Source organism: Gouania willdenowi, chromosome 21 (assembly GCF_900634775.1).
Source record: "Gouania willdenowi chromosome 21, fGouWil2.1, whole genome shotgun sequence".
In the NCBI taxonomy this organism is placed as follows: Eukaryota; Metazoa; Chordata; class Actinopteri; order Blenniiformes; family Gobiesocidae; genus Gouania; species Gouania willdenowi.
Window position 1 is genome coordinate 9023891 of NC_041064.1, and position 22286 is coordinate 9046176.

Genomic DNA, 22286 nt, shown 5'->3' on the forward strand with positions numbered 1-22286 from the left:
TTTGGTTTTAATTTTAGACTGGCATGAGTTGTCAGTGGTTTTTGCACTTCACATAGGAAAAATAGTCTTATTTGTGTTAGGCCTATTGTTTATTTTATCATTTTATATTCCTAGTGGTCATTTCCCTCTTTATAAAAATATTGCATTGTTATCGTGAGCCCAATATTGTATTGTGAAGTTTGTAAATCATTAGCTAGGCTAATCTAAGCTGAACAGATTAATTTTAACACTAAAAACATACAAATCTAACTCTTACAGATGTAAAATGACTAAACTTCAGGAAACTAAACCAAGACTGGTATTTGAACAAGCAAATATTAGCAAATTATTGATAATATTAGCAAATGACTGATAACCTTTAAGAGTACCAGGAAGGGGTTCAAGCAGATACAATGCTGGAGGCTGGCAAAGAAATGTAAAAAAATAAATAAAAATGTAGCCCTTTCAAATTTGCATAGCCTACATACACATGTGTACCCACATGTTTATCCCTATAGTGCAGTTAAAAGCTTAATTTAAAGCAAGCCTTGTTTGGTTTGGAGGTGGATTCTAACGCTAACCCCAGTTGCATTGGTCATTCTTTAATGCTAGCTTATAATATGAAAGTGACTTTTGAACATGTCATCACTACCCCAGAATAGGACCGATGAAAAAAACAAAAACAAAGGTAAACCCTATTCTTGTGCTAAAACTTGAATTCTGCCATAGGTCTTTGTGTTTTACCCATCTGTGCTATGCAGCTGGGGCTGATTTTGGTCAAACAGGAGCTGAGGTTCAGGCTGGTTTTCACACGTTTCTCTCTTTGCCGTCGGTTGCAGAACCAAACCCTGACCACCTCCTTCTCCAGATGCAGACCTTTGGCGATACGGGCGATTTCCTGCGAGGACGGTTTGCTTTTCTCCACAAAGCTGCGCTCCAGGGCTTCTTTGGCTCCAAGGCTACAGAGTGGAACGAAGGTCAAGAAAAGAAAGGAAAGACCTCTGTGACCCTGAGCTGAGTGATGTCGGTGTGACTAATGTCACACACGACTACACACCTGATGGTTGTTCTCCTCTTCCTCTTCCTCTCGTTCATGCCGATCTTGTCATTGTATAAGGCTGTGGAAAGATGGATTAGTGTTTATGTAACTTCTTACTGTTTGGATAATAACACAATAGGCTCACTGAAGACAAGATTTATCAAGTTTAAAATCCAGATTTTGTATCTTTTTAAGCCGAAATAACATTACTCACCTTCGCTTAACTATAAAATCTGGATAGAACATACATAGCTCATTACGTTTTACATCTTTTGACTTCTGAATATTACGAACATTAAATCACATGTGTCAAACTCAAGGCCCGGGGGCCAAATCTGGTCCTTTAAAACAGTGGTTCTTGGCTCATGTACCCCCTTTTTCTTATTTCTAAATCCAAGTACCCCCTTTGTCCAACTACAACATTTTGCTTGGAAAACTATTTAAAAACATATATAGAGCATAATGATGGAATGAATGAGTGATAACACACATTTTAAAGAATCTTATTTTGTAAATAAGTGGAAAGAAAGGCTACTGTATGTAGTGATCTTTTTTTACTGCATTTTAGTTCAACTAGATTTTTATTTCACAAAGTCAAAGTATAGAAATCCAGTTGTTCAAGATTGTGTTGTTTTAATTGGAAAAAGATGAATCAAAGCATTGACATTTCAGGCGACCCCATTTAAACTCCAGGTGACCTTACATGGGGTCCCGACCCTAGGGTTGAAAAACACAAATTTTGTGGCTCCTGAATAGATTTATTTCTCCAGTTTTTATCATTTCTGGTCATTTCACTCCTGGGGTGGGAGCAACACTGACACTTTATTTGTCAATTTTCCACTCTCTCTCTTTCTCTCTCAAGTACCCCCTATAGTGCCATCACGTACCCCTAGGGGTACACGTACCCCCATTTGAGAAACACTGCTCTAAAGCATCCAAATCGGCCCCATAGGGGAAAGTAAAAAGAGAAAACATAAATCATTGTGTAAATGACCAAATAATTTAGTTGTGGATATCTCAGTAGGGTTGTAAAGGGGCGTAAAATATCTGCCAAATTTTTATGGGAACTTCAGCTTGGGATTTTTGACAATATTAAAAAAAATAGAAACGAGAAAAAGAGAAATATTTATTTAAATTAACCAGAAATTAGGAAAAAAAATTAATCACTGTATCACATCCAATCATAAATATTGGCGTCCATGCAAAAACAATACAGTTAAAATAAATTTCAACTTTACAATGATCAAATTTGCAAATTTTTCACAAATTCAATGAAACTCTACAATATTTGTAGGGGTTGGCATTTTTTCCATGCTTGTATAACACAATAGAAGTCTGTGGTGGCAAAATTGATTAATTATGTATACTCATATATTTGCTTTTTGATCTCATTCAACTTAATACCCCGATTTGTAACTTTCCACTCCTGTCTGATGTCTTTTCCTCTTCCTGCAAAGTCAGTAGGCCCATACTCCCATGATACAGCTTCTCTAAAGGAATGTCAGTTGGCCTCAGTTTAATCTCCAAGGCCAGAGCACGTCCAAACCCACCCCAGACATCACATACACACACACACACATACATCATATACACATACACACATACATACACACTCACTCACACACATCTAACTTTCACCCCGACATCGGAGGTGTCACCTCCGGCAGACTGACCTTCCCCCCCTGGTCTCTTCTTTGCTGTCTGTGGAAGGGGGGAGGTGGGACAGTGGGATATAAATGTGTGTGAAAGGAACTTTTGGTCCCTTCCTCTCCTCTGGCCAGAGGAGACCACTTCTTTGTCCATCCCGCTTTGTACCTTTTTATTTAGTTTAGATTAAATCATTTTTTTATTACTTCATCATCTCTCCTGTCTGGTCTTCATCATTTATCACCGCAGAGTGTGTTTTCAAGTCAAAGATGAGGTAACCGTAAATTTCACCGTAACAAGTCATTTTTACTTTCAAATTGTTGAAAGAAACCCTAATTTTTTTCCAAAGTCTTGTTCAATCCTCAAAATATTTGACAAGATTTCCCCAAATATAATAAATATAATCCCTACCAGTCACGTATTGATAGGATATTGTCGGTACCTTATATACTGCATACTTTTATATCATTTAAACGTGGAAATGAAAAGTAGCTTTAATGTTGAAATTGTTCCATTCCCAATAATTACTTGTTCTGAAAATGATGATAAACCTTCACACAAGGATTAGGACTTTAGAATTTAATTTTAAAATGTGAAATTATCTGTTTGTATTTTTAAAGAGATGTGGTATCCAAGGCTTTTTTGAAAATGTTGATGAAGAATGGAGGCAAATAAGAGAATGTTTGACTCACCACCAGCGAGTTCAGCTTCGTCGAGCCATTTCGCCAGAATAGCTTTGAGTTTACAGGCGTTCTTAAAGCTCAGCTGCAAATTCTCAAAACGGCAGATAGTGGTCTGGCTGAACTCTGAGCCGTGCACCGCGGCCAGAGCCTCACCCACGTTAGTCTGAGTGTAACCTGGAATCCACACAGGAAAAGGCCAAATTAGATATGTTGTTGTTGTGTACTTTCAATTACTATCGTCACTTTAAATCATCACCCAGTTTGATTCTTCGTATTTTGAAGTCAGTGGCGAACATTTCCAGCTCTCTTATCTGTGGGGAGTCCATAGCAGGAGCGTCCTCTGGTTCTTGTAAGCTCTTTCTCTGGGAATCAGTTTTTATCTCGACTCCGGGGCCCCCTGGGGCCTCGTCAGTAGAAAGCAGGGCCGAGGGCAGTGAGGAGAAGCCATGGCTTAGTGCACATGAACCACCGCCAAGGCTGTGATCTGGAAACTTGTACAAGCAAGGCGTTAAAGGCCCTGGAGAGGGAGAGAAGGGCTGGTATAAGAGAGGAAAAAGAAGAAGAAGAAGAAGCTGCGTGGCCCCTATTCCCACGTGTATACTTAGAGCTTTTATTTTGACATAAAAATTTCTTTGATGTGTTCCTAGGAGGCTCTGTAAACTGCTGTAAAGGCAGCCGACTACAGTCTTGTGTTTTAAACCTCTGAACCTGTAGAAAAACCAAAACTTCATTTTAGGCTTTATTTCGCAATTTCATTTATTTACTAAATCACCACAAAACAAATACAATCAGATCTAAGTTTCTTTTTTGGAGGGTATCTAATGAAAATATTAAAAGAACTACTTTTGTTGCACGGAAAGCGTTAAATGATCCAATAGGAATTAAGATGATTGTGTTTGTAACGACTCAATATATCGATTACATCAAATGTCAAATACCATCTAATATCAGGTAGATCAATGCTAATTGAATCTCTTTTTTAAAAGCTTTAAATTTTGACTAAAACGAGAAAATAACTTAAATAGCCCTGATGACAAAATTAAAAACTAAAACTAACTTGCATTTTAGTGAAAAGACTGTGACTAAAACTAAATCAATGTGTTATGGTTGAATTGATTCTATACCTGTTCCTTAGGAAATCCACTTTAATCTCCTGACATGTTTCGACTGACAACTGCCAGTCTTCGTCAGAGGCTTCTGCTGATCGCTTTGATGTTTCCTTTGAAGTTTCCTTGACTTCAGCGTAGTAATTCCAGCAAGATTCTTTTTGTCTTCTTTTTTAGATCAATGTGGATTTCATAAGGAACAGCTGTCTGAATAAATGAAACATTAACAAATCATTCAAAAAGAAGACAAAAAGAATCGTGCTGGAATTAAAACGAAATCAAATTTTGCTAACAAAACGAACACTGGTCTACAGCTGTAACATGTTTAGAGTAGATCCTTGTGTTATGAAAGGTTCTTCTCTATTTTATTCGACATGATGACACATTCAGGCTCAGATCGAGCTGCTTATTTTAACAGTTGGTTGACTTGTTAATGATCGTCTGTCTGATTGGGAGGTGAGAGATGCTCCTAATCACTGATGACTCATACGTACTAAAGATTGATGACAAATGACAGCCATGACTCAATGTAATTCCAAATGTGATGTTAAAATTTAAATGTGATGTGTGGTCTGAACTGCGTAAAATAGCCAAAGCATCAAAATAGTTATAATATGCACATAGGATCAGATATTAAGTTAACCTAAATTTTATTGTTTTATAATCTTTGTTTAGAGGCAACCGGTTGTGCATGAATTTCTCTTATAGTTTTTGCTATCTACAGCATTAAGCAGAGACAAATGGATATTTATGATGGATGGATGAATGAATTAATAGATTGAGTGCACGGCTGTAGAATCTGTACACAATGCCTGTCACACAAAGAGACAAAATTACATATTTCGATTGATTCATTATTTTTCATTCCCACTTCATTCTTGGTGTTTTGTGAATATTTTCCAGTTAAATACTCTGTAATAGTGTTTCTCTAACAATAAGTTAGGACCAAAAAGGTGTAACAGAATAATATAGAAAATAAAATAAAAAATGACAGTTGGAAAAGTACAATTTCTTTAAATTAAATTAAAATATTTTACAATTTTTTATAAAAAAAAGAAGTCAGGAGCATGCCTATTTTCCACAATATTGTTATTTATTTTTATGCCAGGTCAATTTCCATTGATTTTCATGATTTATTTTAAAATCATATTGTTCTTTATTAGTAGAATAAAGTTTGAGAACCACTGCCCTGCATCATTGGTGAAATTATTGATTTTAGAACTATGCAATACTCCCCTCCTGTGTTACTGACTTTACAGTACAAAGCAACAACACTATGCATCATTAAGTACTGTTATTGATATACTATCTTTGTATTGTTATTGTGCACTGAGAGATTTTAAAAAACAAAAAAGTTTAAAAAAGGTTTATTTCACATGTGGAAGTTTTTTTTTAAAAATTCTTCCATCATGTTGATTAATTTGTCAGAGCTCAGGTGAGATAGCATGAACATATATTGTGATCAGTTGTATTTAAGATTGTGTGTTAAGGTTTCATTTATTCAGACAACCGTTCCTTAGGAAATTTACTTTGATCTCCTGACATGTTTTGACTGGCAACTGCCAGTCTTCGTCAGAGGTGTCTGCTGATCGCTTTGATGTTTCCTTTGAAGTTTCCTTTGAAGTTTTTTTGACTTCCGCGTAGTAATTCCCGCAAGATTTAAATAGTATGTTGTGGTTTCTTTTGTCAAAAAAAAAAAAAAAGCAAAGCAATCAGGAAATGCAGAAGATGTTTCCTTTGAAGTTTCCTTGACTTCCGTGTAGTAATTGCAGCAAGATTTGAATAGTATGTAATGGTTTCTTTAATTTAAAAAGAAGACAAAAAGAATCTTGCTGGAATTACTACACGGAAGTCAAGGAAACTTTAAAGGATACATCATAACAATCAACAGACGCAGCTGATGTTTCCTTTGAAGTTTCCTTGACCTCCATGTAGTAATTTCAGCAAAACTTGAATGGTATGTTAAGGTTTATTTTATTCAAAAAGAAGACAAAATATCCTTCCTTGAATTACTGTGCAGAAGTCAAGGAACTTTAAAGGAAACATCAAAGCAATCAGGAAATGCAGAAGATGTTTCCTTTAAAGTTTCCTTGACTTCCGTGTAGTAATTACCGCAAGATTTAAATAGTATGTTATGGTTTCTTTAATTAAAAAAAAGAAGACAAAATGAATCTTGCTGGAATTACTTCACGGAAGTCAAGGAAACATCAAAGCAATCAGCAAAATGCAGCAGGTGTTTCCTTTGAAGTTTCCTTGACTTGGTTTGATTATTGCATTTGGACGCTCTCACAACGAATACATCATGTTTTCCATTTTCATTTCTCTTTTATTCAACCTAAGAATTCTGAAACAAAAGCCTGCACACGCAGAGTCACATGTAGCCTAATACTGTCTGACATCAGTGATATGTGCCGCTTCACTCCCTCTGTTTGGGCTCTGGGGCAGAGAGCGAGAAGAACACACTGACAGAAAAGCTAGACGCAATGGCAGATCATAGTCATCAACCTGGTCATAGGTGAGGAGCTTCAGAGTGCCATCGCTGACCTGTTTGATTGTTCACTTCCATGTACAGACCAGCCTGAAAGCAACACTGGCTTTGCTTCTACATCCAAACTTCACGCTTCATTGATCTTCCTTTGTGCTGAATGTGTCAGGCAGAGGTTGGGTCTCTGGCTTTAAATTAGCTCACTTAGCTGCCAGCTCAGAATGTGTGTGCCTTTACTGTGAAAAGCCCTCTCTCTACAACAAATTACTTCATGTTTTACCTCAATATTTTCTTTGTGCATTTGGAATGTAATACGCGTTGTTTGGATAAGAAAAGCAAAAAGGCCACATTGACCTTTGGCTTTACACGGATTTATATAAGGCATAAATTTGTATTTTTCAGCTTTAAATGCAAATCCAAGACATTTACTCGTTTACTAATGACATTTTAAAGCCTCTGCGCTTATAAGTTGACCTAGTCCTCACTGTAAACTGAAAACATCTACAAACAAGCTTCGCAGCAGTGCAAGCACAGCTTTTCAGGACTTTAATATTGATGGGAGGGAATATCTAGGAAACTTTGAACCCCTGGGTAGGGGTACTACAGTGAGCAGTGGATTCAGCTGGAGGCGCCTTATGCTGCAGAAAGAAAGAGTCTGATGATGGCTGTGCTGATGTTCTCCAGGGGGTTTTTACATAGGTTTACGCTGCAGTGAACACAACACTTGTTTGTGTTGCTGTGTGTGGAGACAGATTGGGCAGTTATTGGACCTTTTGGCTTCGTGAAAGCACACACGTGTGTTTTCTCCAGTTTAATTTTTTTTTTTTTTCCGGACAATGATGGGAGATGCTCAACTAATGCTTTAGTATACACAGTCAATTTACAACAAACATAAAATCACCACCTTGATGCGTTTACATCATTTTGTTAAACATTAGCATTTTATGGATTATGTCCAATGGGTCCTCGAGGGCTGCTATTCTGCAGTTTTTTTAATTAAATTTTTTTTTTATAGCTCCTATACCTTCCAAGCAGAAGCTCATCGGCAGGTTTCTAAAGAGCTACATGATGTCATCTTCATCAGAATGCTGAAGATGCATCTAACCTGGAGGATTGTAGCCCGCTAGGATCGATTTAACCAGGAATGATTGACTTAGCACAACAGCAACAACCAAATCATTAACCCAATACCAACAACATCAACAGGGTGCGTTCAGACTGCAGGCAAAAGTGACCCGTGACCCAAAGATTTAACTATTTAAAAACAAATAGACAATAAATGATTATAAAACACAGAGGCAAGCTTAATGGCCTCGAGTGTTGAAATAACCCAAAGTTTGGGTCCAAAATAAAAACAAGAAGTTGCATAAAGAAAAACGGTTTTATATACAAAGAAAGAGTCTTTATACGATAAATCAAAACAATAATCAGATTTTTTTCTGACATTCCCACGTACAGTTATGGACCAATGAAAATAGTAAAAATAGTATTTTTATGGATTTCAAGAGACTGTCACCCAAGAACCAATGTATATATCTATCTAACCATTAGTGTTATGAACAGTCAATGTACATTGCTCAAAGCTGATCAAATTACAGACAGTTGAGGCATATGCAACGTTGTTTACTGAAGACACAAACATGTTGGAGCCCGAAACCCAGATAAACTTTTTTTCCAATTTTGAGGAGTCGGCATGTCCACCAGAAATGATTTATAGCAGATCTTTTTGTATATTCTGAGAGAGTGGGTGGAGCTGTATAACTAAAGCAAATTTCAGTTTTCTATGTGGTGGTGTTGCCGAGATATATGGAGCTGAAAATTGATTTAATAATTATGGAGCAATTGGTAAAAATGTGTGCAATTTTTGAGACAGAATTCCATGGGATGTCCTGTAAATTTGTTGAAATGATATGGAATGACCCAAATCTGATTTTTTTTACAAATCCGACCCAAGCCACTTCATTTGTGGTCCTTAATCAATGCAATGGACCACTGTCTGAACGGCCAGGTTGCGTTTATCCTGCTTTACAGCATTGAAATGCAAAGAGAAGCGGTGGTGAAAAACAGCCATGGTGGAGGGTGGAGTGTAAAGTTGAAGGAGAGTGAGCTTTTAGAATAAATACATATTTATATATCATACATATTATCTTTGCCACGCATACGGCGAGACGAGTTGTCAAAAAAAACATTTATTTCCCTTGGTTTGTCTTGGAAATGTTTGTTCTTTTGTCCTCAACGTTGACATTCTCGTATAATTTTGCATTCTGGTGATGATATTGTGATGATATAACAGCGCTACTGTTTGGAAATGCACATCCTTTACATTGTTTTTTTTTTCTGTATTTGTTACCTCTTTGTTATCATATGCAAAATGATCAGTATTCTAGCCTGTCCTTTGGAATAAAGGACACAATGTTACAACTAAGCTGCAGTAAATTATAGAGAAAACATCCCTAACCCTAATAAAACAAATAAAAATACCTCTATTTTCTTACCTTGGGTGTTAAAAAAGTAATATTTGCATTAATTATTTCAGTTTAATTTCAAATGAAGCAAATTCTTTGGTTCTAATACTGGTAGGTCTTGTTTCAATCGTCATGAAATTGTAAAATTAAAATATGTAAATGTGAGCAAATCAGCAGATGGAACTTAATTTGACTCGAACATGTTCTCTACAGTCAGCGTTTTCTGGTTTTTTAATCCCCATTCCTGTGCACCAGTATAGACATGATTCCTACCATTCCAACAATGATTTTTCACTACTCTTATCTTATTTACCAGGAGCCAAAAGAAGTGAACGGTCCTCCTTAACAGCTGAACAACTCATAGAAAAGCTCAGGCACTGCAATCAGGGCCGAAATTGATTTTAAGTCTGGCAGATTTCGAATTAAATGGAAGGTAAAGAGATTTTCTGCTCAATTTCATGGCTGTGTGTGCGTGTGTGTGTGTGTGTGCGCTTTGGATCTTTACCTTGCAGTGGGTTTGCACCACTCACCATGTTGGGGTGAGGGACGCCACAGGTCTGCAGGATACGAGTCTGAGAGATACTGGCTGAGAGCATCTCCTGTGCTGCAGAGAGAACGAGAGCCATTAAAGCACACTATTGTTTCTACGTGCACTGAGATCTGTGCAGTGATCCATGTCAAAGCCTTATAGTATTAACTGTCTTTCTCAGTACGACACGGTGATCCAAGCTTTGCTGCAATCAGCTCCAGTTATTTTATGTTTCAGTGCTGCTCCTTAAGTGAGATTTCTATTTAGAAACCTTAGTCACAAACTAATGTTTGACAGCTACTGCTCAACTCTTTAATCTGCATGATAGATGGATGAAATGAAGCTTTCATCAACAAATATGAACAAGAAAAAATGCACTTTGAAACTGAATCTGATGGAAAAATAATGATGACAAAACAACAAGTTGTTACACATTATTCTACGAATCTGTGATGACCACATTGATTTATTTATCTGAATTTATCGGAAGGAAGTTTATTATTATTTGCGCCATAGTGTATAGTCATCTTAAAGATGTAAATCCTTGTTTTAATCAGAACTAAAAATGGTTTAAAAGGTGGTGAAATGTAGTTAAATTGGCAAAACAAGCATGAAATATGGTGAAAAGAGGTTAAAATGGACAGGGTTTATAAAAAATGTCTTGAAAGTGGAAAAATGTGCAGAAAAGGCATTGAAATTTGATGGAGAAGTGGCAGAAATGGGAGTATTGTAGAAAATGCATTATAATGAGCAAAAATATGACTAGAAAAAGTGATAAAACAGGCTAAAATATAGCACGTTTGGTGTAGTTGCAGGAAACTAATGGGCATGACAAATCGTGAATGTGGTTAAATTGCCAAGAATAAGCATGAATTAGGGTGAAAATAGATAAAAAGTGACAATAATGGGTCAAATAATGCCACATTAGATGGGACAAGTGGTGGAAAAGATTTATAAATGCCAAAATTGTCTTGAAAGTGGATCAAATGTGCAGAAAAGTCATTGAAATTTGACGGAGAAGTGGCAGGAATGGGAGTAATGTAGGAAAAATTGAATTTTCGTTGAAACAACAGAAACATTAGCTGTCATGTGTAAAGCTGTCACACATTCTACCATCCTGGTTCCATTCACTCACCTGCCATCATGCCATAGGTGGCCTGCTGGTTGCTGTAGTGACTCGGGGTGACGGGGTAATGCAAGCTGGGGGGGCCGTTGCCAAGGTGGTTGCCAAGGGAGGAGGCAGACAGGTGCATGTGGGAGCGCTTGGAGGTGTGACCCAGAGTCAGCCCTGGTGATGCCCACGCACACAGTGGATAGAAAACATGGTTACATGTTACCATCTTAAAATTACATTTTGTTCTATTTATTTTTAATTCATGAATATATATTATGTATTTTTATATTACATTTTAACATTTTAGTGTGCTAAAAGGGAGTGAGCAGGAATATACTGTTGGCTTTTAGATATATTAAGTCAAGAGGTATAGAGGACCCCCGTGGGTGGGGTCCCCCTCAGACCCCCCAGTGTCCGTGGGGCCTGGCCCCCTCAGTTCACCTGGGCTCCATAACTATAATTTATCCTCCTTTCTTACAGTTTAAAAAAAAAAAAATATATATATATATTGTTATTATTATTATTTCCCTTTTTTCCTCTCACTTTTAGTATATCTATTTTGGATATGTACAGTATGTATGTATGTATGTATGTATGTATGTATGTATGTATGTATGTATGTATGTATGTATGTATGTATGTATGTATGTATGTATGTATGTATCATTTATTTATCCCTCATCCTTTATATTTATCATTATTATTATTATTATTGTTGCTGGGTTGTTCTGAAGCAAAAATAATAATAATAATAATAATAATAATAATAATAATAATAATAATAATAATAATAATAATAATAATCATAATAATAATAATCATAATAATCATAATAATCATAATCATAATAATCATAATAATAATAATCATAATAATAGTAAAACAAAATAGATAAAGATATATTAAATTAGTTAAACTCAATTTAATTGAGGCAATCAATTGCCTTAAAAAAATGACATTTTGAGTCACATGTTTTTAAGTAAACAAACGCGGCATATTTGACAAATGTGTGCTTAAAACAATGACAACACAAACTTTGTTAGTGTTAATTTGGTTACCATAAAAATGGTGTGGTTGTGTACTTTTTTTGGAGTTCTGTGAACTTATTCCAGTGGTTTGAAAACTGAAAACTTTGAGTCATAACAACTGAAAATAATTGAGTTGATGCAACTTTATGTTTCAGTCACTTTAATTTAACTGTTATCAAAAAGTACTTGTCGTCAGTCATCCAACCTTTTAAGTTTAAGTTTAAATGAACTTGTCAAATGTATCACTTTAATTAGCACTTAAAGTGTTTCCAAAGTGCCGTACAGTGTCCCATCCAATGCACGCGTCCAACAACCAGAGGACGCGTCCTCTATCATAGCCAAGGTTTCCCTTAATGCATCAGTGCAAAATGCAATTTCTACAAAGTTTGTAATTGTACGGTAGTGGTTATAACTATCACCCACACAAGTATTTTTATGATATACGTCACTTTATGTAATTAAAAAGAGATTAAACCTGAAACATGCTTTATCTGTCAATGAGAATGAGGTAATGGTAGAATTTTAAACACAGATGTCATTCCAAATGTAAACATATGCTTCTGTGATGTATATCTTAGCTCTGCTGCTTTAAAAGTACGGTAGTAAAAAGTTCTCTGCTGAGGGTTTTTTTTTTTATTTTCATAAATGCTTCTTGTGCTAATTTCATGGTTACTTATGTATTCATCTTTTTTATGCAGGCTGACGGTAGCTCCAGCTCTAATGAACACTTACTGTTACATTACATTATTTCAGTACAAAGGACAGTGTGAATAAGAGATAAAAAACTTGTAGTTATAATACTGTATACAACATCTACTGTATTAAAATACTTGGATTTGCTTCTGCTGCTGGACTTTCTAGCTTTTAAGTAAGGTCAAAATGTGATGATACAGCAAATTAAGTCATAAAAGGCAATTAATAAATACATATTTCCCCAGATAGTTTTTTTCTTTAACATTTTTTTTTAAAAAATGTGTTCTAATCTTTTTACATTTGTTTTTTTTTTAAACACATCCTGGAAGTTTTCTTTACAACACGGAACCATTTACAGAGAAGGGCAGATACGTAGATAGAGAATGATTATATATGAATTTGCATCCACTATTTTCCTTGCAGTTTCTAAAAACGTTACCATTATTATGTCAACCAAACATGACGCAGGCTCTGCCAAAGCACATATAATAACAATTTTTAGTGTCTTTGTCTGACAGACTAATCAAGTGACAGGATAATCCTCCATTAGAGCATGTGTTAGAGCCCGATATGAAACAACGACCCAAAAAAAAAAGTAATAAAACTCAAAATGTAATAACTGGGCAATAAAAGATGCTGAGCCCAAAACATCAAAACTGTTTGCCTTTATCTTGGCTTTATACAGTATAAAAAAGTTGAAAAAAGAAGTATATATGCATATATGTATATATATATATAATTTTTTGAAATATGTCTGTGTGTGTGTATGTGTGTGTATATCTAGACACACATACACATATGTACGTATACTTATTTGAGTATGATACTATCCTCTACATGAAACTTATTGAAGAAATAAGCTCTTAAATCCATAAATCATTGATTCGCCTTGTGATGTAATACAGTTATTAAACAATTAGGGGAAAATGTTTTGCCTCAGGACTTTTGCTACATTATTGACCAGTTTTTACAATTTTGGGTTTTATTAATAACAGTTCAGATCTTGTTACATCTCAGGTTGTTGTTACATATCGAGTTCAAACAGCATGTCTTTTTAAATAAAAAAAAAAATGTAAAAGTAGAAAAATCTGTTTGTTTTTAGTTTTTTTTATATACTTGTGAAAGTTTTTTCATGATTTACTTCAGGTGATTTGAGTCACAATAAACTTTGACAGCTTTGACCAAGGGAGGACATCACCTCTCAAAAGTAACCCAACTTTGTTCTGAAAATCCATAAAAACTGAGTTATTTTGCAATAGAACTTGTCTCTACTTTCTAAAAGCAATTTTGTGAAACCACCAGTGGGCAAAGAAGCCACTACAGTGTTTTCTATACCAGAAAAAGTTGTTACTTCTGCAGGTAGAAAAAGACTTTTGGTGCAGCTTACCTGCAGACACCATGCTGTGAGCGGTGGTTGACAGGCAGTCGCCGGGCGCGCTGTGGTGCATGAGCATCGGTAATGGTGAGTCTCCCGCCAGTGGGTTGAAAGAGTCGACACCGAAAGCTTGGCATGCCATTTTGGTCATGGGATCTTTGAGAAGGACTGGATGAAGGGAGTTATTATGGTTGAATTCACGGTCTGTGGCCTTCTTTCATTGTTGCTTCGCTGAGGGTTTTCTTGCAGAGTTAATCGCAGATTGAATTTTCTCGTTTTGTCTTTTTGCCAATTTGGTTTGTTTTGCCTTCCGTCTTGTCTTCCGTCTCCATTCACCTCTGAGTTCTCCACTTTACTCTTAAGACTCTTTACCCTGAACAAACTCCTCTTAGTTTTAGGCCTGGAACTAACTTTACTTTAATTTCGGAACAATCTGCAGGGTCAGATTAAACTGGACTCCCCTATCTGTGCAGATCTGTCTCTCATTAAGGTCTTTCCTGCCTACATTTACGATGATGGATGCTAACCCATCTGGCACACCCGCAGGATTTCTCAGCCCATGTGTACTGCAGGTATTTATACATCCCACCCACCTACGAGCAAACAAACACCCACCCTGTAGACTTTAAAAGATCCCCCATTTTCCGTTGAACTGCTTACTCTCCACCCACCAAATCCCAGTCAGTGCTGTAATTGCTTTCGGTTGCACTTTACTTGTGTTCTTCTCATCCTGTTTCCAAATCCTGGATTAGGATACAGAGCAGGCAAGAAACCCGACCTTCTCCTCTTTTACGAGTTCTCCTCGTTTCTCTCCGCGATTACAAGACAGAGCTTAAGTAATTGAAGAGTGAAGAAAACTCCCCTAATTGGTATTTCAACGTTAATGTCATTTTTGTTTTGTTTTTACACATGCTAACTGGCAGAGGGGAAAGTAACGGATTAATTAACGGATTAGTAACTGATTTGGCCAAATCTGTATCGCTTCTATAATACTAATTTAAATATTACATATATTATCTTATAATGTACTTTTTAGTTTGTTTTCCAACTTGAAATATCATTGATGTATGGTGGTTTCACTCAAAGTGCGGGTTTGTGAATGTAGTTGTATCATTAATGGATTATGAGATTTGTTTTTTATATATTTAAGCTGTTTTTTTGCACTTGGTTATCAGAGGTGAAAGTAATAGATTACACCTACTCACATTACTGTAATTGAGTTGCTTTTATGGGTACTTGTACTTTTTTTTTAAGTATAATTCTAAATCAGTCATTTTACATGTACTTAAGTACGTTTGAAAAGAAGTAAAGTAATTCATTACATTTCTACGCCCCACCGTTAGTGAGTAAATTATTATTTTTTGTTTTAAAATGATCATTAGACATTGTGAAATGACAAAAAAATCAAATAACATTGAATTCTCAGTTTTGGAGTTCATAAATGTGTTCATATTTATTATTATTTTTTTAATTTTAAATTGAATTAATTGGTGGTATTTTATTTCAAAAGAAAATTGTACTTTTTGACAAACCTTTTATTTTGTACAGATGACTTTGTGGAAAATAAATTAAGTTCCAATTATGCAAGATGTGGTCTCTTCCTTTTTAAGTTAATTTACGAGATGTTAACTGTATATGCAAGGGAACGAAACTAAAAATAAACGTGGGTAGGTGAAAGTAACTTGTAATTTTTACTTTTAGTACTATTTATTGAGCTATTTTTTACTTGTACTTGAGCAAAATGACTTCAAAAAACATAGAAAATTACAGAAATATACACTAGACAACATAAATACGCAAAATGACAACATAAATACGCAAAATGACTCCAAAAACACACTAATGGGCAACAAAACACTGAAAACAAATACACAAAAATGCCTCAAAATTGGCAAAATAACAAGAAAAATACACAAATTGATTTATAACACACAAAACAACAACAACAAAATAAAATGAGAGGAAAATATGCAAAATGACCTCAAAAACACACAAAGTGAAAGTAAAAACACCCAAAACATCATCAGAAAGTGCAAAATTAGAGAAAAATACACAAAACGACCACAAAAAACAAAACAAAACAATGAATTACACCAAAAACACATGGAATGACAACACAAACTCATTGTTTTTATCTGTATTAATACTCTGATTGGTCATTATTCTATAAACGCTGACATGATTGTTAATAATGTGGCCCTCAGATCAGAAAACCACATTTTTGTGGCCCCGATGTGGTAAAAGTTTGCTCACCTCTAAACTTGAGTGTTTTATTATATGACTTACTTGTACTTGAGTACAATTGAAACCAACAGTACTTCTACTTGAGTATGATAAATCAGTACTCTGTACACCTCTGGCTTTTGAATTGACACAGATGTAATAAGGCACCACTTGTTTCCTTTTTGTTTCTGGCCTTTCACGATCAAGTACATGATTTGTCTTGTGGCATTACTGCAGGCTGAATGGAAGAAAAAGAAAAAAAAGTATTGTTTCGATGTGACGTAGCACACATTGTGCTGAACGCAGAGTTGCTCCAGGGGAATTCACCAAGTCTCAACAGGACAGATAAAGGTTAATCTGAAGAGTGTGGCCATTGCGTACACTCTGTTGTGTCTGTGAGTATTTGTGTTTATCCTTAGCTCTGCCTCCGGAGTGTTAATGTAGGTGGGCAGCAGGTGGAAAAATAAGCTTGTGGGTGGCAAGCACGATGCAACTTGCTCTGGCGCAGTTTAATTTTGGACTCAGAGAGTCTACTCTCACAACGCAGTGAAAAAATAAAATTAAATTTATAAAACGTCTTGAGATTTGTGTGTGTGTAAGATATACAATAATGCTAACATGATTTGTAACAAAATTGATCATGTTCACTACAAAAATTTGCATTGACGCGTCGTTGCATGTCGTAAATTCATGAAAAAATTAGGCCTGCGGCCACTTTTTTGCTTGATTTTTGCTGCAGTACCATACATGAACTGCTGGTTGCAGTGCCGCTTTACCATTTCCATTGTGAAGAAGAATTGAGCAACATTAGATGAACCAACCTAAAGTCTCAAAAATTTTGGGAGCATTTTACTGAAAGCGTCTTTGAGCACTGTAAAAACGCTATACAAATAAAATGTATTATAAACACCGTAGATAGAACTAACATCTGTGACATGAAACTAACAGTAATACGTTAGAATCAAAACAGCAGAAATCTATTTTATATATAAAAAAATATTTCTACTTATGCATAAAATACAAAATATGTAAAACTGGCAAAATCAAAGCCAAAAATGATAAATCATCACTTGCAACATTATCTTCACTTTACATTACCTAGATTTTGTGACCAATTTCTATTCAGTTAAGTGAAATATTATGTCATAATTTGAGGAAAATTGAAGGATTTGTTAGAATTTTGAGTTTTTTCAACTGTTTAACATTAAAAATGACTACAATCATGCAATATAAGCAACTGTGAGCACCTGCAAATATTGAGTTTCATTTACACAATTATTCTTGTTTTTTCTGTCATTTTTATTTTCTTCTGCGGGCTGAATTTGATGCCCCCGGGCTATGAGTTTGACACGTGCTTTAGATGATCTATTTTAGGTTCCAGTTCAACTTTGTCTCTCCCGTGTGTTTTTACCCCATTTACACTCCGTGGCCCATTTGCTGACTCCAGATTTCCACTACTGGGTCACATCCTACTTTCCCCTCAGAGCTGCCCTCATTCCTCGTGGCGTGGAGACAACAACGGGATGCTTGAATAATTTTGGACCACTGTGACATTAAAGCATTACCTGCAGCAGATTTTTCAGCTGCAAGTTATTACAAAATGAGTTTAATCACAAGTCATCCACAGTTCATAAAGGATTTCAGACTCAAGCATTCCAGCATGCGTTAGAGTGAGAGCAAAATCATCAAGTTTTTTAATTACATTACAGAGAAATAAACCCTAAAAATGTGATGAATTGCATGCATCGAGATATCAGAGGAATTATTGAAAGTTATCAGAAAATGCCTGCTTGATCTCATCAATCACATCTCAGCATTGTGGGATGGAGTCGACGGTCACGATAATCAAAACAGGTGCATGCAAAACAGCATACACAAGAGAAATATAAACATTCAATGTAGTCAACCACCCAATAAAATAATTTATTCAACAACAAGAGTTTACAGATTCTGATGAACTTGAAAAGAAAAGCTCCTCTTTCTTTGCCATTTCTGATTAAAATTTATTTTGTTCACCATTTGTATGTAAATCTGTGTTTAAAGTTGGCATTAGAAGGCACCAACCTTAGCAGCTGGTTTGTTAACTTAATAATGAGGATCTGATATCATCAAGGTTTATTTTGGGAGTTTTAAACTCAATTCCTAGAGTGCAGCACATTTGTCATCCTGCTCCAACCTGCGTGTCATCACGCAGCTCTGCAGAAAGTCTGACAACGAGCGTCTACAAGCAGGGCGATGGTTCTGTTTTGAAATAATCCCGTTCTGAAATGACAGGGATGGCTATTTACATAAGGTTCCGATAAACAGGTGAACCCCAAAAAGTGCTCATTGAATATTAGGGGTGTAACAAAATAGTTAACTCATGTTACGATGTGAAATACGATATAGACCTCACAATATATTATTATAATTATTATTATAATTATTATTATTATTATTGCCAATGAAGAGTAACAAATATGTAAGAAATATTCAATGATGAATAACAATTTGACTGCAAATGTTGGAGACAGTGTGTGAGTGCTTAGCTTCACAAAAATAAAAATGAAAAGAAATGTACTTTTCTAACTGTTTTTTTACCTTTTGTTTTTTTTCTAAATTATTTCTCATTTCTGTAACCTCAAAGTTTAGAAAGATGCAATTTGGACATGCCAAAATACAGCTTGGATTTTTCAGCACCCCATGTAATAATAATAATAATAATAATAATAATAATAATAATAATAATAATTTGGATTTATATAGTGCTTTTTTTCAAGAAGACTCAAAGCGCATTATAGAAGTTACAGAAAACATTATTCATTCACGCCAACTGAAAGAAGGATAGAGTAAAGTTGCTCAAATTAGGAAGTGTTATTATTTATGATGTTCTACATCTTATAACACTCTAGATATGTGCTTTAATATGGGAGATACGCTTTAACATGGAGGGACAGACTTTCTGGCAGTTGTAAATCACTAAGTTAGACAGGGTAGGATAGCAGAAAAAGGATACATAAGGATTTAGGGCCTATATTACAAATCTAGATGACCTCTTATCGCACAAATTTACGGGATTTACTCAGTGTGTGCTGTCCTACAAAGCTCGCTGGAGCTTAATCGCTATGGCAATTAATGCTGAACGGCGAACATGGTGGCGACCAGGTTTTGCTCTGGCTTGGATGTTAGCGAGTCCTAAAGCCCCGCCTCCTGACCAATCAGATCTCTTAGAAAACGACCTGCCCATTGATAAAAGATCTTGGTGGCTGCAGATCTGACAGCCGCATTTAGGAAAGAAGATTATTAATGATAAATGAAATCCTTTCATTTACCAATGACAGCCTTTAGGAAAGATAGATAGATTTATATTCGATGGACTGCTCTACAGTCAGCTGATGAAGCCTGTGTGTCGATCGTATGCGCGGACGAGTGAAATCATTAATTAATTAATTAATTAATTTATTCATTCATACGCTAATCGCCTAAGCAGGGACATGCTACAGTTAAACAATGTGCTCTCATCTCTCATCCCAGTGTGTGATAAATAGGTGTACTTAAAAGAAAAACGTGTGTGCAGTAATAAAGTTTAACTGCAGAGCGCTGTCCGTTTATCATCCAATGGATTGTTATGATAGCAAGTTGTGAAGTGGATCAGATCTGAGCGAGTATAAAAGCTCGCTGCACTACTTCACTGTTGCTTTTCACTGTCATCATGGATTTATATTCATTATATTTTTTTAAGATCATATGCTATTCCTCCATTCATTGTGAAGACGCTCGGTCTGCTCGTTCTCTCCATTGATTGGTGAGACGCTGCAATCCCCACCCCTTTCATGTGCACGCACACGTATCGAGGCTGTAATCACTTGGCTTCGATGAGCGTGTTGTGATCATAGGTGATCGACGTTTGTAAGACAGAGCCTGTTTGACGGGGAATGTTTGGTTGATTGAAGCCAGCTAACGGAGATTAATCCAATCTAGATTTGTAACATCGGCCCTATAAGCATTTAAAAATCCAACAACGCAGATTACTGCATCAAAAGTCTCTAACAACGTATATCAGATTAATTTTATATTGAGTTTTTTTATTCTGCGAAATTTCGTGCCACGAAATGTTGTTAAATTCCGATTCAATATGTCTTGCTTTTGTTTTGTTTGTGTTAAGCACTTCTTTCATGGGCTCCTTTAACCTGTGAGCACCTCGTTATTATCACTTCATCACCCTGAGTGTGTGTAGCCCCGACGTTCCCACCCTCATACAGTATATCAAGGATGGCCAAAGTGAGTGATTTACCCTTTTCATAAACATTCCTTCTGCTTGACTGTTTTCTTCTAAAACTAAATATGTGTTCCTGTGTGAATGACAGTGTTTGGGAGATAGCTGATAACATAAAGGCACGGCTTGAATGAATAAAAACTCTTCGTGATAGATTGCCCAGCAAATTGCAGAAGACTGAAAATCTCATCACAGCGACCGCGGTTTTGAAGTTAACGCAGCCTAAATCAAAGATAACTGAATCGAGTGGTGTCTGACAACAACAACATCACCACCACTAACAAAAATATCACCACCAACAGCTTTAATCCTGCTTTAAATACTTTTTTTTTGTTTGCTGGCCTTTCATTTCAGCTAATAACTCCCACTCAGGCTGAAGACCATCTCCCCAGCTGGTAAACACAGCTTTATTTCTGCAGGACGAGATAGAAAAAAACACCTCTGTTTGACAGAAATGTCTTTACTTAAAGAAGAATAACAGTGTTTGAACATTGTAGACTTATATTATGTGCACTTTTAATCAAACCCTGGGTAAACTAAGTGTGCTTTCAGGAGAGCAGGAATATAATGAAAGGATGAAAGGATGAGGGGAGTGCGGGGAAACAGCAAAGACTAGACGTACACAGCCATGCACGGACTTGCTCATACACACAGACGTTTGCACATAAAGGGTCCAAACTTAATTAGCGGAGCGGCCACGAGTCAAAGGAGTTTCCTCAAGCACCTGTCTCAGCTAACCCCCCCCTCGTGCACACACACATATGTGCAAGTTCACACAGACTTAGACACACATTATAAATATATGATGCTCCACCTATACCTGAATTTAACATGGCTCTAGTTTAATACACATTTAAATAAAGAGCTGGATATACAATTAGCCTATACCTGCACACATATATGTGCACGTGTGTGTGTGTCTGTGTACACATGCACACACAACACAGACGTCTGATCGTCCACCGATGCAGTGGGAACAGAGCTAGGGAACACATTCTCACAGGTATCACATGCATGTATACGGTGTACCAGGTGTGTTAGCTGTGCAAGATAACAACAGAGTGTTTTTTTTTTACCAGTAAAGCCTCTGATCATTAGGAGATGGGGGGATGTTTACTCTTTATGCAGTCATGTATCTGTAAGGTTTAATTTTTTGAATTAAATTCAATTAAATTTAAATCTTACCAGCAAATACAACACAGTAATCTAATGGCACTTATCATATCAAAGTTAAGGATTTAAGTTACACTCAAAGATGTTTGGACTGCAAAGATCATAAGCAAAGAGGAGAGAAAGGAAAGAAAAGGCTGTGTTCGAAATGGCATGCTGGCGTACTACTCATACTATGTAGTGCGTTCACATTAGATAGTATGAAAAGATTGAGTACACTAGAAATACCCAGATGTATACTTTATGGCGATATTTTTAAGTATGCACGGTAGGCACACTAGTCATACTCGTTTACCTCCGTACTGAGATTATAATCCTAACCCTTACCCTAACCCTAACATAATACAATGAGCACAAAAAAATGTGTCCGTTCACATTGAAAACAAAAATAGACAAAAATTAATTATTTTTCGGTAGTGCGCATGTGCGTGCATATACAATCTCAGTACGATGCTCACTCAGTACATGACACCGGTTTCAAGCTAAAAGTCAAAC

At 36.0% G+C, this 22286-nt stretch overlaps 1 protein-coding gene across 1 annotated transcript; it reads right to left on the reverse strand.

Moving 5' to 3' along the window:
- Positions 1 to 14673, reverse strand: pou1f1 (POU class 1 homeobox 1). The gene is made up of 7 exons (XM_028435748.1): positions 14156 to 14673; positions 11069 to 11221; positions 9910 to 10008; positions 3605 to 3865; positions 3358 to 3522; positions 1037 to 1097; positions 1 to 938 (listed from the first exon to the last, which is right to left on the reverse strand). The coding sequence occupies exons 1-7, from the start codon at positions 14292 to 14294 to the stop codon at positions 686 to 688; spliced, it is 1131 nt and encodes a 376-aa protein (XP_028291549.1). The 5' UTR covers positions 14295 to 14673; the 3' UTR covers positions 1 to 685.
- Between the last annotated feature and the right edge of the window lie 7613 nt (positions 14674 to 22286).

What these genes read in the sequence shown, in the direction of transcription:
- pou1f1 (XM_028435748.1), bottom strand. Translation starts at nt 14,294, where the DNA reads ATGACCAAAATGGCATGCCAAGCTTTCGGTGTCGACTCTTTCAACCCA. An exon ending in TCACAGCATGGTGTCTGCAG is followed by an intron (nt 11,222 to 14,155) that starts GTAAGCTGCACC and finishes GGGCATCACCAG; the next exon opens with GGCTGACTCTGGGTCACACC. An exon ending in CGAAGCTGAACTCGCTGGTG is followed by an intron (nt 1,098 to 3,357) that starts GTGAGTCAAACA and finishes ATCTTTCCACAG; the next exon opens with CCTTATACAATGACAAGATC.